Raw genomic sequence first — 15,196 nt, 5'->3', positions numbered from 1 at the left:
TATTGGCGCTTTGCTCTAAAGCGCTTCAATAATACGACGTTTTTCAATTACAGTCATCCCCCTTTAAACTGCCCCTCCATATACCGCAATCACGGATTTTCCGCCAAAAGTCTTGGAAAAACAATTTGTTCCATAGAAAATCAAAAGTATAAACCGTTTACCGCCATTCATTAACCATGATTTAAGATAAAATAATCATTTTTCATTCAAAATATTTTATATCAACCGCCATAATTTTTTTATTGTCACAAAAATTAAGGTAAAATATTACGGAAACGAGAGTTCCCAGCAATTTTAAAATATGAGAAACAAGACGTTTCGTCACGGTTTTTTTCTACTCAATTTAGAGAGAGCTGGACACACATTCTGTCAGTCGAATATGAAACTGTTTAGATCTTTTCGCGCTCTAAATTATTGCTAAACTATGCATTGTGATTGTTTTAGTCTTTTATCCAATGGAGAAGAAAACTGCTCTTACAATTAGTGATAAGCAAGAAATCTGTGCATATAGTGAAATCCATCCATCCTGTTCTCAGAAACATATTGCTAGTGACTTTTCTATTGTCTGGGGGAAAAAATGTAAATAGACGGGACGATAGGAGATATTTTAAACCAAAAAAGTAAGTAGATGAATGCAGAAAATAGAGCCTGTAGAAAAATGAAAACTGGAAAATATGATGACGAACTTGAAAAAGCAGTATTGATATACCAGGGCGATTTTTTTCAACCTCCGATGGTCCATAAAACAAAGACAAGCGTAAATAACAAAATGAATTTATTACCAAAAGTTAGGTACAAACATGGTTACTTTTCGACATAATCGCCGTGAAGATTGAGGCATTTGTCTATCTGTGGACGAGCTTTGAAATCCTTTCTTCGAAGAATGTTGCCGCCAGTGACTTGGATGGGCTTTAACGTTGTTTTAAAAATCGTCATTAGCCTTGAATCGTCATTAGTCGCTGACAAACCTAGCCAAATTTTCAGTTCGGAAAAAGGAGGAAGTCTTCATATATTAAAGGTGTGAAGACTTTCACCTTTCAGACTTCCACCTAGCTTAGAACTTTTTAAACACTGAGCGTACAGCCCCGATTTAGCGCCGAGCGACTTCCAGGTATAATTCAATTCAATTTGTTATTTACGCTTGTTTTTGTTTTATAATCCATTGGAGGTTGAAAAAAGCCACCTACGTAGCTTGCTCAAGTAAATGCAAAGAATGGCACTGCCACGGATGATGTGATAAGAAAGTAAGCAGAAATATTTGGGCAGCAGATGAATATAAACAATTTTATTTACAGCAATGGGTAGCTGCTGCATCGGTTTAATTAAATTAAACAGCGTCATGTCTTATCACAGCGAAAGAAACATGGTGAAACTGCTGAAGTCGATTTGGATTGTGTGGAAGAGGGAAGAACTAGTTTGTCGACAATACTAGGGCGGTATGACAAGAAAGATGTGTATAACATGGATGAAACCGCTTTATTTTACCGATTACAACCTGATAAAACGATTGCTCATGCACCTGTGTAAAGGCCGCCACACACGTTCAGGAAATCCTTTGAGGAAAAACTGTGCAGGCCTGGCCTTGAGGAAATCCAGAATTTCCTGTCGCCCACACACGAGGAGGAAAATCTCTCAGTTAAATTGTTTTATTGCCCTGTAAACGAAAACTCTCTCCCCGATTTTAAGTCGGTGTTGTTATTTTATTGCACTTAAAAGGGTTCGATTCGTGGAAAGTGCACGTGTTCAAATCAAACTGCCACTTTGTATTCTTTCAATTTGTCGTTCGACATCGTTTTGTTTCTCCTGTATAAATCTTTTTTACATTATCGCAAGTACAATTTAATCTATACACAACTCCTTTACATTTTAAAACATTAAATGATTTTTTTAATAAGGTTATTTTTTCATTTACTTTTAAAATTAGCTCATTTGAAAATTCATTACATAATTAATTAGCTCTACATATTAAACCATTTCTCTACTTTACTTTGTCTTGTTGTTAAAATATTATTTCAAATGGTCGTGTTTTAATTTATTCCGATATTAGAAAAAAAAAAAAAAAAGCAAATATAAATAATTCTCAACCACATCCGATATTAGTACAAATTGTAAAAATTATTATCGCAAATTAATTTTATAATTAAAGTTTAATAAATTATTTTTAATTATTAATCTTATGACAACTTAAAATAATATTTTAACAATGTTTTAATAAAACATTAAAACAGATATTAAACAGGTATAGGTATTAAAAGAATATATTTTTTTTAAATGTAAAAGAAAAGGATATTATAGAGTATCGAGATGTTTTATGAAAACTAAAGAAGTGAACTGAAAAGTTTTCTAAATATTAAAATGATTTATAATTTTAATTTACTCGAGAAAATTTTGATCTGAAAATAATTTTAACTTTTATTATTTATAACCGAAAAAATTAATTTTTCAGGTTATAAATAATAAAAGTTAAAAGGTTATAAAAAATAATTCTTCCAAAGATTCACGAGACATTGTTCTCACTACTCAGCGGCATCACAACTGAACGACACGACAGCACACACGTTCAGTCGGCCTGCGCAGTCCAAAACTGTGCAGGAAAATCAAATGGTTTTTCGTTTCTACTCCGGTGGTCTGTACAGTTCGCCGAAACTGTACAGTTTTTACCCACACACGTTCAGGAATTCCTCAAGGTCAGGCCTGCACAGTTATTCCTCAAAGGATTTCCTGAACGTGTGTGGCGGCCTTAAGGCTGCAAGGAGAATAAAGATAGAATCACAATTGCCTTTTGTTGTAATTCAGACGGTAGTGATAAGAGAACTGCGACTGTTATTGGAAGATTCGTAGAGCCCACTTGTTTTAAAAATTTCGACCCTTCTATTTATTGCCATTACAAGAACAGCAAAAAAAAATGGAGACAGCCCTACTTTTTCAAGAATTTGTTAAAGATTATAATAGGGATATGAAGAGAGAAAACCGTAATGTCTTCCTATTAATTGATAACCTGTCATAAGACAGTCAAACTGAGCAATGTGGAAATACAATTCTTTCGAGCAAATTACGCAGAAGTCTGCAACCACATCATGCTGGGATAATAAAAAGTATTAAATCTAACTGAACACGCTACCAAATAAGGAAAATTATCGAAAAAATCAATGTAGAAATCAATCTCTATTGAGATGCCCTTGATATCTGCCCTACGGTTAATTAATTAAAAGATCGTGGCATGAAATGGCATCCAGGACAATAAAAAATGATATAATCTATGTCGACTCATTGAATACATTTATCTCCATGACTCGAGGAAATAATGTAGTTAAAACTACTTTGGACAAAAATAATAAATGAAGGAAAAATGATACTTATTTTTATTATTCAGACATTCCTATTTGCGTCCCGTTTTCGATAAATCGGCACTCTCACCTTTCCACCAAGTAGTGAAAAACAACGGTAGCAGTTTAAAGGGTTTAACTGTATATTTAACAGTTTATTCATGTTTATTGTCGGCACTTATCTTACTCTTAAAAAGATTTTAGATTGTTATTTTTTTAGACTTAGCGCTATTGCACAAGTTTTTTTAAACTCTTTCCGCCCTGTGGGCACTAAGAGGGCCTCTTTAAGCAAGTCCATTATGGATTCGGCCAGGCCCACAATGGAGCGGCTGGGTGGTGAGGGACCGGGCCCGACATATCCGAAAGGACTACCGCCGGAAAATTCCTGGGGATTATTTCACCCGGCGGGATTCGAACACGAGTTCTCCAGAGCGGTAGATTACCACCTTGACCGCTCGGCCGTCTGGCCACTATTATTGCGCAAGTAATAAATGATAGTGTAAACTTATTTTTAGACTTTTATATGGACTAGCAAGCTTAATTTTTTTTATTATCGAAAACAAACTTTAAATTTTTTAACGGCATCTGCTGGAAATTGCGTACGTAGCCAGAAAGGTTACAACCAGTCTTACAGGCTGCTCTTATTTTCACAAAACTTCTCTACAACGGAAAAATTTTGTGGTCTGCAAATATTTGTTATAGAGAGGTTTTATATGTATACATACAGTATATATATATATATGTACAGCGCCGGATTAAGCCTCTAGCGGGCCCTAGACAAAATTTAAATTGGGGCCCCATTTAAATAAGTTGCATCTAAACAAATCTTATATAAAGTGACATTAGCGTAGCTAGTATGGGTGACACCCGGTGCAGATATCGTCGTGTCACCCATAACTTTTTAACTCTTTTATAAAACACTATTGAATTGTAATATCTTCGCACTCGAGTAACTTGAACGCTATATCGAATATGCGATGTCGCGACGTATAAGTGTAGATTTAGAAAATAAATCATAACCATCCATACATCAGTACTACCACGAGACGCGGCCCTAGGAATATTTCTAGATGGCGCAAGAGATCCCGTGGCGTACATTACTTCTGACGCACGGGTGGCTGTTGACCTTTTTTTTTTTGTTAGGTAATGGCTAGTCGAGCGGAGCTTAGTAAGAATTGTTGAATACAGCCTTTTCTGTCCTATCGAATTTCGGATTCGAAACAGAGCAGTCTTCTGCACTGAAGCCGGGCCCCGTCCGGATTACGGACCCTAGACATTTGCCTACTTTGCCTATTCGATAATCCGGCCCTGTATATGTATATGTATAGTAACTTATTTATATGTATAAAATGTCTTTTTTTTGTAAATTTGGAAATAGCTATCTCTAATCGCGTCGTCGTGGTACATTATCTACAAATGTTAAATTATAAGTCAGCATCATTCATGAACAATTGAATAAGATAATTGTTCAATTGTGATAGCCTTTGTACAGTGATGACTCGATGACCGAGCGGTTAAGATGGCAATCTACCGGGATATAATTCTGACGGGTCTAAAAGACCCCAGGAATTTTTCGAGAGATGGTCCTTCCGGATATGTCAGACCCCATCCCTCATCACCCGGCCACCCTACTGACAGAACCATAGAAGGCTTGCTAAAAAAAAATGTCTTCTTAGTGCCCATAGGATGGGAAGGGTTTAAAAAGTCCCATGCACAGATAGTCACGAAACGTCTGATCTGTTCTTGGAATAGCAGCATCTCTTTGAAACTCTTTCCACCTTAAAATCACTAAACAGGAATTTGTTTACGTCTTTAATAGGTTCAGTATGCATTCAGTAAATGCACATGGTCCGACATATCTAAAAAGTAAGTCAAATTATTCCTATTAAAGATCGACTCGCGTTATATCCTCAGTGACAATGGTCGACGGCGATAACTAGAAACCGATTTGTTTTTACTTTTCATTCTAACAAAACCGAAAATAAATTTTTTTTTAATATGACAAAAGCAATTTATTTTTAAATCCGTGATTTTAATTCTAGATTTCTTCGTGACCTTCATTTTTGAATAAAGTCTATTTTGACTGTTTCATCTTGAAGGTGGCGCTTGTATCACAAGTTAATTTCAGCTTAGGGTCGATAGAAGTCGATTTAAAAACAAGTTGGTAAGGGCGATCATGGGGTTAGTCTTTAGTCACGACCCTTTTGGCAATAATTTACGACCGAATGTGCGAGAAGAACCAACATTTGATCCCATTATGGGGTTTCCTAATGGTAGAAAAGAAAGAGGTACCATTTTTTATTTAAAGAGCCTATTAAATCCTCCTACTATATGCATTTTGTATATAGCTCTTCAGATTTTTACATTTTTTTGCAATTAATTTGAAAGAATATTAGTTTTACAGGATTCGATGGTGTACCTACGTAATACATTGAGAACTGGTATATTCAGACATGTTAATTAAGTATGCCAGTAAAAGCTTGGATAATTCCTAAAATATTGTAATTAACTTGATCGAAATTTAAAAAGTTGCAATTGCAAACAAGCATTTCATTTATAATGATTTTTATTGTTTCCTATTTGTATTTTGTTCAGTTTGCTTATACTTTCAAATATAAACATTGGCTGCATTCAGCAGAGTCAACAGTTGAAACTGAGCAAAGGTGTTTCTTGGTTACATCTGCTGAACAGTGAGTGACATATGCATTGGAGTGGGAAACAGTCGTCATTGGTCAGATGCAGCTAGCGATAGGTAACATAAATGAAAGATGCGTCAAAATACCAAACGTGTTCCGAAACAGTGCTATAGAGCTAGTGGAAGGAATGACAAAACTAGATCGAGGCACCTCTAGTGGCGATGCCAAGTAACAGAATTGGGGCTACAAAGCCGACACCAGTGTCGTTCCACCTAATACTTTTGTACTAATCTAGTACCTTTTTACATGTTCCGGTACCAAGATACCCAACACCATTTTTCCAGTACTATTCAAGAAATCCTAATACCTTTCCTTTCAATTTAGTACCTTTCAAAACTTTCGTTTTTATTCTATATTTCTATATTTTTTACTTTACTTTGGCAGTAAATAGATGCTTTTATTGCTTCGTCATTCAGCAGTTAAATGTATTTTTTGCAATTAAATTTAATAAAAACTAAACTACATAATTGAGTTCTTACCGATTCTTGTGAAGCACTGTTATTAGCAAAGGAGCTACTTAAAAGCACCAACGATAAAACGTTACACTTGGAAACCATCATCTGCTTCAACCATACAAATGTTTTTGTATGAAGATTCTGATGATGATCTTACCAGTGATTTTTCAATGTGATAATTTTAAAGTTTAGTACTTCGTGTTCATTACTTTTATTTCAACATTTTGTTCATTTGATTGTTATTGAGGAATAATAGCATTCTTGCAATATATGAATTTTGTATGTTACATGTAACACTATATATCTATATATATAATCGAGATGAGTTGATAATAATAATAACAACAACAACAAAATGTACTACGACAGAGCCATAATCGCAGATAAAACAATTTACCACAACAGACCAGACATCACACTCATTGACAAACACATTTGTCATTGATAAAATCACATATATTATAGACATATCCATTCCAAACACTCACAATATACAAAATGCATGCACTGAAAAAATTAGCAAGTACACAGAACTTGCCAGGAAATAAGGCATCTGTGGAGGATGGATAGGGTGCTTATTGTACTTGTTGTTCTCTCCTCTACAGGTGTCATACCCCACACACTACACAAAAGCATGGGCACATTACAATTGAATAGAAACACATACATCACACTACAGAATGCCACTATATTGAATACATGTCATATTGTGAGAAAATTCCTGAATACAGACACACACACTGATACACTTCTTTAATTTCTGTTTTGGTTATTATGCCTTGACTTTTGTCCAGCATAGTACACAGCCACCGGTGTTAACTGAGTATATCTCACTTAACCCAACATAATAATAATAATCAGTGCAGAGCCCAAATGGTTAGGAGTTGAAAATTGAAATTTGGTACACAGTTAGGGTACGTTATGAGAACACACACTAAGAAGGGATTTTTTGAAATACCTCCCCATGGGGGTGAGGGACAGGATTAAGTCTTAACACTTTCATCAACAATAGAAGTGTCAAATAACAATGAAGTGTCAAGAAACAATGGAAGTGTCAACAATGGAATTGTTAAGAGAAAGTGACGTGCAAGACATTTTTTTCGTTTTTGTGGGAAATTGCACATATTTTTAGACCCATCTAAAAATTCTGTAATTAGTCTGGAAACGGGGGACCCAATTCATGCATTCTGTGAAAACGGGTAAGGTTGACTGTAACGTAATAATCTTAATTTTTGCTAAAATGGTTAGGAGTTGAAAGTTGAAATTTGGTACACAGTTAAGGTACCAAATTTAAGTACGAAAGTGTTAAGTAACAGTCGAGAACAAGAGAAAGCGACGTGCAAGATTTATGGACTCTGGAAAAAAAAAGAAAAAGGGTAATATGTTAGAACACATTCGATTTTCAAATTTAAACAGATTAGTTTGGTTTTTCTCGACCTTTGTCCTTTAGAACATTCGATGAAAATCGAACGATATAATCAGAACACGTCGTGAAAATCGAACAATATTAGAATATTTGATTTTCAAATTCAATCTTTCTTTAGAAATACTTAGTTTGTTGATGAAATTACTCTTTTTCTTTTGTGACTATAACGTAATAATCTCAATTTTCGCTATCATTACTTTTGCCCAAGCAACACCGGGCCTACCTGCTAGTATTTTAATAAATAGAAATTTGATAAATTATAAATTTATATATTATTTATAAGTATATATTTAAATAATATATAATATATACGTACAGTACATTGAGCAGTTTATGGTCAAATTAATGCCTGCATTAGTCAATACAATCACTTTTCAACTTACGACGGGGTTCGGTTCTGCAACTTCGGACGTAAGTCGAGAAGTGACTGTACTTACAACAAAACAGTTAGCCATCTTACACGAGCACATGCAAAGGGTACAACAAAACTAAAGATGATGCAATCGATTGTCAGAAGCGTGCAAGATATACAGGTATACCTCACCTTATGTCGGTAATTGGTTCCGGGAGAGGCGACGTAAGTCTAAACTACAGTGGAAAACGCCAATAATGAGCACTTAAAGACCACTAAATAAGACGACAACACAGAAATACAGATGTTTTCATGTTTCGTTCTCTAAGATTTATGATGATTATATTAACATTTACTGTAAATGTACATATTTTAATATGATTTTATGTGCTTTCAACGCTTTTCTAGTGATATTACGACTTCAGTGTTTGTGGTGGATGGATGTAAAGTCGAATAAAATGACTTAAACTTGATTTTTAATTTTTCGTATACTTTTTTGACAAACGACGTATAATCGAGAATGATGTAACTCGAGGTATACCTGTATATGTATGTGATATATATTTGACAAAAACTATAAAAAATTGATTCATAAAAAAATTTTTTTAAATGTAAGTTTTTCGTCATAACTTGAGAAGTGACTGTAGATCATTAGGACTGAGCAGTATTAATATTCTGATACTTATAATACTCTTAATTTTGTACAGTTTAAAGGTTGGCATGAGGAAGAAAACTATATATCCATTGCATGGTAAATAATGAAATTTATAACTAACCATATACATAGAGGAGCTTCAATAAGGATCATAACAGTAGCTAATAGTATTGTATTAACAGGGAGAACTTTTACCTTCATTTTCTCAAAATACTAATTTTGCTCATTATTCCTTTCTTCTACAGATTTCTTAAATTCAAATATCACATCATATGGCAATTAATATCTGTCAGATTAACAAAATAATATAAAAGAAAAAAGAAAATTACTAAAGTTTACATTAGAGAGCTAAATTTAAAATAGAGCCAACTAAGGTTTTATAACAGAAGATTGGTTAGAATGCTACACATTATTATATAATTAACCACAGGAATTAAATTGAAGCCAGCCATTTCTCTTTCCTCCCAGGGTATTGTTCATTTGGGAACAAATAAAACTTTGTACCTGGTGGTGCAGTAATATAGGTAAGTATAGATAACACTACAGCCGACCACACAACAGTTATTTTTTGAAGTTTTGTGTGGCAGAAAGCTGTAGTTCATTATCACAGGAAGAAAACAATCACCGCGTTCAGTACGTATCCAACCCAAAGACGCACGTGTTTTTCCGAAGCAGTTTTCTTTGCCTGTGTACAGGTGGTGCTCAACTCAGTTCCACTAGCTCTATTGTAGAGGGCGTTTGATAGAAAAATACTTGACGGGTCTGGAACTGTTGAGTCTGCTGAATGTCACCATTCTGTTATGAATAAAAGCAAAAAATGTTTCCTGAATTAATTATTATTATTATGCTCTATAATAAAATATATCTCTTCCAATTCATTATAATGTAGTTCATTCATTAATAAACTTTTCTAGTGTATAATCTGGAAGAAATTTAGACTATTTAAACCATAGGCATGTACTACACTACCAAAGACCTGTTCTTAGTCCTCATATTTGTGTGATGACTCAAGTTCATAACTTGTCACTAGAAGCACCTAATCTGGCTGTTAACGTAACATCAGCCTACATAGAAAAGTGTTTATTGTAATTTAAAAAAAAAAAAAAGTGTATTGTTTTATTCCTTTCTGCAAATCCAAAAAGGAGAAAACATCAAATATTTCCTTTCTTGAATTCTTTGAAATGCTGATATATGTAAAAAATAGATTTAAAATATTCTCAGAATGAGAGAAGATAAAAACATGACCACATGTAGTATACTGATTTTTATTATTTATTTATTACAACAAGGAAGGTTAGACAACTCAGAAATTCAGAAAAGCTGAAATATTGTGTGCAAATAGAGTAGTATTTTTTGATCCTGCCAGATTACAGTTTGAGTTGCAAAATCATCCCTTGAAGAAAAGTCAATTTCTTGTTTTTGTGGAATGACTTCCAGTCAGTGAGATGTATCAGAAAAAAATTGAACAAAAGTTGTATCTTTTTATGTATACACTGCTGCATATAGATAAATATTTTAAAAAATCATGCTTTTCAGCTTATTCTTACTACCAATCCATTAGAGAAGTGTTTTTGTATTTAGTAAATTTTTGCAAAAATACTTATTCCTAACCTTTTTCATACTACAATAATAACATATATACATTACTTGTGGTGTTATTTTATTAGACTAATTTGCAAACCACATGTAAATAAGATATTGCATGAAACTATTTTAAAAGTTGGTGGTGGGGTAACTCAAAACACATGAATTTTTCAATTTTTATCTATATGCAGCTTATAGACATAAAAAAAGAGATGCAATTTTTGTTTAAACTCTTTTGGGTATCTCTCACTGACTGTCAGTTATTCTGTAAAAATAAGAAATGAACATTTTTGCTAGGACTGATTTTAGCCCCCACAAACTATAATATGACATCAATAAAAAATAGTTTTGACAGATAAACTACTTTATTGCACAAAATGATTTTAGATTTTTCTGAATTTCTGGGTTGTCTAACCTCCCTCATAAGATATAGCAATATAATTAAAAAGGCATAAATGAAACACAAAAAATACTTCAAAAACCTTTAATATGCAGTTAAAATTATCCCAAGCAATCTAACAACTTTCAACTTTATTGCAACTTTATAACTTTCAACGATCAACTTTATTGACCTTCCTCAGGATCAAACAAGAACCGTTATTTCGAAAAAATCTATTGCCAAACATAAAATTTAGAATGTTTTAAAAACAAAGCCGCGCAATCTCAGTTTGCTCTTTTACAGATGCATATCAGTCACTTTCCAAGCCAATGGGACCTATAGGATTCTCTAAAATTAATACTTTGCTCTTTTTCACTGTATTTGCAAGTGTGCCAAGCCTCCATATACTTAAGCTGTCTTCTATTTGCCACTTTTTGTATAATTTCTGCACCGTCACGATTGACACCTCCAATGGATCTGCAATCGCATAATTTGCTAACGCCGTAACGGGTTGCCCATACCTTATATTCCTTTTATGCTCTTCTAATCTTATCGCCAGCGATTGTTTTGTGCCCCTATATAGCCTAATATAGTTCCTCATTCTGCCTTTTGTCCTGCACCGGTATTCTGTAAACATTTGGAACCATCGTTCTGTCTATGGGCGCTTTTGTGCCCCTATATAGCCTAATATAGTTCCTCATTCTGCCTTTTGTCCTGCACCGGTATTCTGTAAACATTTGGAACCATCGTTCTGTCTATGGGCGCTTTATCATTTCTTAGCAACTGTAGGAATATAAGGTACAGGCAACCTGTTACGGTGTTAGTGAATTATGTGATTGCGGATCCATCGGAGGTGTCAATCAATTGTGACGGTGCAGAAATTATACAAAAAGTGGCAAATAGAAGACAGCTTAAGTATACGGAGGCTTGGCATATTTGCAAATACAGTGAAAAGGAGCAAAGTATTAATTTTAGAGAATCTTACAGGGTCCCATTGGCTTGGAAAGTGGCCGATATGCATCTGTAAAAGAGTGAACTGAGATTGCACGGCTTTGTTTTTTAAAACGTTCTAAATTTTATGTTTGGCAATAGAATTTTTTCGAAATAACGGTTCTTGTTCGATCCTGAGGAAGGTCAATAAAGTTGACCGAAAACGTTAGATTGTTTGTGATAATTTTAACTGCATGTTAAAGGTTTTTGAAGTATTTTTTGTGTTTTATATTAAGTGCAGTTTGAGTGGTAGGGCATAAATGAAAATTAATGCTAAAATTATAAAATATGGATCTTTTCCTTTTGACAACTGTTTTACATCATATTGCATTGCTTCCTATCAATACCAGTGAGATGAGGATGGCAATGAAGGAACCATTGGGCTCTAATTATACACTGGAGTAACTCATTATCTAATCATAACTAATCATTAAAACAATTGTCAACAATGATTATTTAAATTTTATCTGATGCACCAATGCTTAATTCAGCCAACACAAACTCCCATAAAGCAGAAAAATATCATTTTCCTTAGTTTGCCATTTTTCATAGTTTGTGTTAAAGCAAAAGGCTTAATTGAGAACCATTTTTCATAGTTTGTATAACATTGTTACCCTAACAACAGCTTTACTAAAATGTTCCAAAGATGGAAGGTCTCATTGGAAACATTAGAAATTCAATGGGGTTCTGGGTAAGCAGTATTAAGAAGGCAATTTTAATGGGTAAGCAGTTGTTACTCCCAAGGAAATTTCTAGAAAAAAAAGAGAGCCTATGGGAATTTTGAAAAATTTTGTTACTTAGAAGCCTATTAAATCTGATAGACTCCTATGTTTGCTTGTCTTGAAACATAGCTATATCCCACTGAGAAAGTACTTTGATAGTTTGTTTTATTGTTTACCATAGGGATAGAAGAACATTTATCATTCATCACTTAAAGCATTTTTCATGTTATATTTTAGTTTACATTTTACAGAATGTAAAACACAAACAAACGAGAAATAAAATCCAATCTAATCCCTGTAACAACATTCTCAGTGTGCCATGCAATAATTGATTATTTTTATTTTACAATAAGCAAACATTAATGAGTAATATATTTGAAATAATTAAATATATTACAGTGTGGATATAATGCTGAACTCAGTGAACTTTTTGCAACGTTTAAATATATTATATATAATATAAACAGTGCATTCTATATAACTTACATATATACTGCTTTTCTTCCTTAGTTTTACCTGCAAATTTTCACTTACAGTTTTACAGAGAAAAAAACCTGTAAAAATTTCTATTAAATTAATAAAGTATAAAAGTATTTTTATGATAATATCTTCCATAGATAATATCTAGTGGCATATTTTAGATTATTAGTCTCTCTGTGGTTAATCAAAACAGGCTTTAGACTTTTTAGATTTACATAGCTTTGGTTGGTAAGTTTTCATTTTTAAATTGTAACTACTGCATTTCATCTAATTGATAGATGTTTTTTATCCAAAAGATTTTAGGCAAAGAAAGTATTCTTTGTTGAAACACACATCTCTGTGGTGGTCTTTTTTTTCTCTTGAATGTTTCCAGCTGTTTTATTTGTATCAGTGTTACATAGGACTATGAACAACAGCTTAAAAATAACCAGTTTGAGAGGATCTTGTCTCAAAAAGAATACCAATTCAATTATAGTTTATTGGTATAACTTTTCAATGTTTAACATTTAAAAACATTTATTTTTTCCATGCTAAGATTTCCAAGTGTTCCAAGATGAAATCACACCCATTATTGAAACCCAAAGATTATAGGAAATTAGTTCTGAAACTCTGTAGGACTAGGGTCAAGTTAGACTTTCTTAATTGTTGAAACTATAAGGATATTTTTCATACTGTTTTTGAGTATGGTATGTAACATCAGCTTAAAAAATTAGGCCAAACATTTTTTATTGACAGGTTTGATGTTCCAAGCCATAGCAAATGGAATGGTTCATCTGGACTCAAATTTTCAAAAGCCTTGAAACATTCAAAGTACAAACTATATCTTACACTACATCTGTTGTTTAGCTTTACTATGAATGAAAGCTTTAATTTAAGTAACAATACATAACATACTGTAATTATTTGTAAGATAATTAAATTACAAAGTTTTTATAATAATTATATAGGTATGTTATGTTATTAGGTAACTGTTACATTTTATTATTATTAAAATTATTTCAGTTATGATTGCTACTGAGGAAGAATTAAAATCAGCGAAAATTCCTTTAGAAGACAGAGACTATTGTTCTCATTTATTACTGAAATATCGTGCCTGTAGAAAAGACCAGTTTCCATTTTTATACAGATGTGGACACGAAAGACATGAATACGAATATTGTGAACATGAAGAGTAAGTATCGAACTACTTCATACTTTTTAAATTACATTTCATCTAAAGATATTTTTTGTATTAGTTTCATTTTAAGAATGAAAGAATATGAACGAGAGAAAAGACTCTTGGCTCGAGCTGCTAAGAAAAGAGCCAAAGAAGAAAAGGAAATGATGAATGAAGAATAAGTTTAGGAATAAATAGGTCAAATTTTGAAATAGAAAAATTCTTTGTAGATTGCTAAAATTACCTGTACAGACCCTTATGAAAATAGTAAGTTTGGATAATAAATAATTTTATTTAAAAGTTTTATTTGTAAATATTCTTAAACTGTACACTTGCAATTATATTTATATTAATTTTGAAATTGTTTTGTTGTTTTAAATACTGAAATATATTCAATATACAGTGGAACCTTGCTTAATGAGCATAATTCGTTCCAGAATCGTACTTGTAATGCAAAACAATTTTTCCCATATAAATTAATATAAAATATGATAATGCATTCCACACTGAAAAAAAATACTCAAATATTTTATGTATAACGTTTATTCAAAGAAAATTATACAATATGCATTGTTAAGGAGTGTGAACCATCATCATCTTTTTTTCTAGTGCAGAATGAACCAACCTGGAATGTGAATTCAATTTGCAGAATAGAAAAAAGTCACAGATAATATGTATGATAAACACACCAAATGATATGCCAAATTCTTGGGCTATGTAAACACTATAATTAAATATTAGAAATTAATTAATTTGACTAGAAGTAGGCAGTTATGCTTCCATCTCGTATTTAATGTAATTATTATAAATAAATAAATTTTTAATTTAGACATCTCTAAAATTTAATTTGGAATTGCTCATTAAAATTTAACACGAGATGGCAGCATAACTGCCTACCTCTAGTCAAATTAATTAATTTCTAATATTTAATTATAGCTTATACATAGACAAAGAATTTTGCATATTGTTTGGCCT

At 32.7% G+C, this 15,196-nt stretch overlaps 1 protein-coding gene across 1 annotated transcript; it reads left to right on the top strand.

The window, feature by feature from the left end:
- Positions 1–5,441: 5,441 nt before the first annotated feature.
- On the top strand, positions 5,442–14,521 carry ND-B18 (NADH dehydrogenase (ubiquinone) B18 subunit). The gene is made up of 3 exons (XM_067266655.1): positions 5,442–5,614; positions 14,068–14,236; positions 14,301–14,521. The coding sequence occupies exons 1-3, from the start codon at positions 5,503–5,505 to the stop codon at positions 14,401–14,403; spliced, it is 384 nt and encodes a 127-aa protein (XP_067122756.1). The 5' UTR covers positions 5,442–5,502; the 3' UTR covers positions 14,404–14,521.
- Positions 14,522–15,196: the final 675 nt, after the last annotated feature.

Source organism: Centruroides vittatus, unplaced genomic scaffold, assembly GCF_030686945.1.
Source record: "Centruroides vittatus isolate TY-2023 unplaced genomic scaffold, ASM3068694v2 contig_2787, whole genome shotgun sequence".
Classification (NCBI taxonomy): Eukaryota; Metazoa; Arthropoda; class Arachnida; order Scorpiones; family Buthidae; genus Centruroides; species Centruroides vittatus.
The sequence above is the reverse complement of the archived record's forward strand: the minus strand, read 5'-3'. Positions and strand labels throughout refer to the sequence as shown.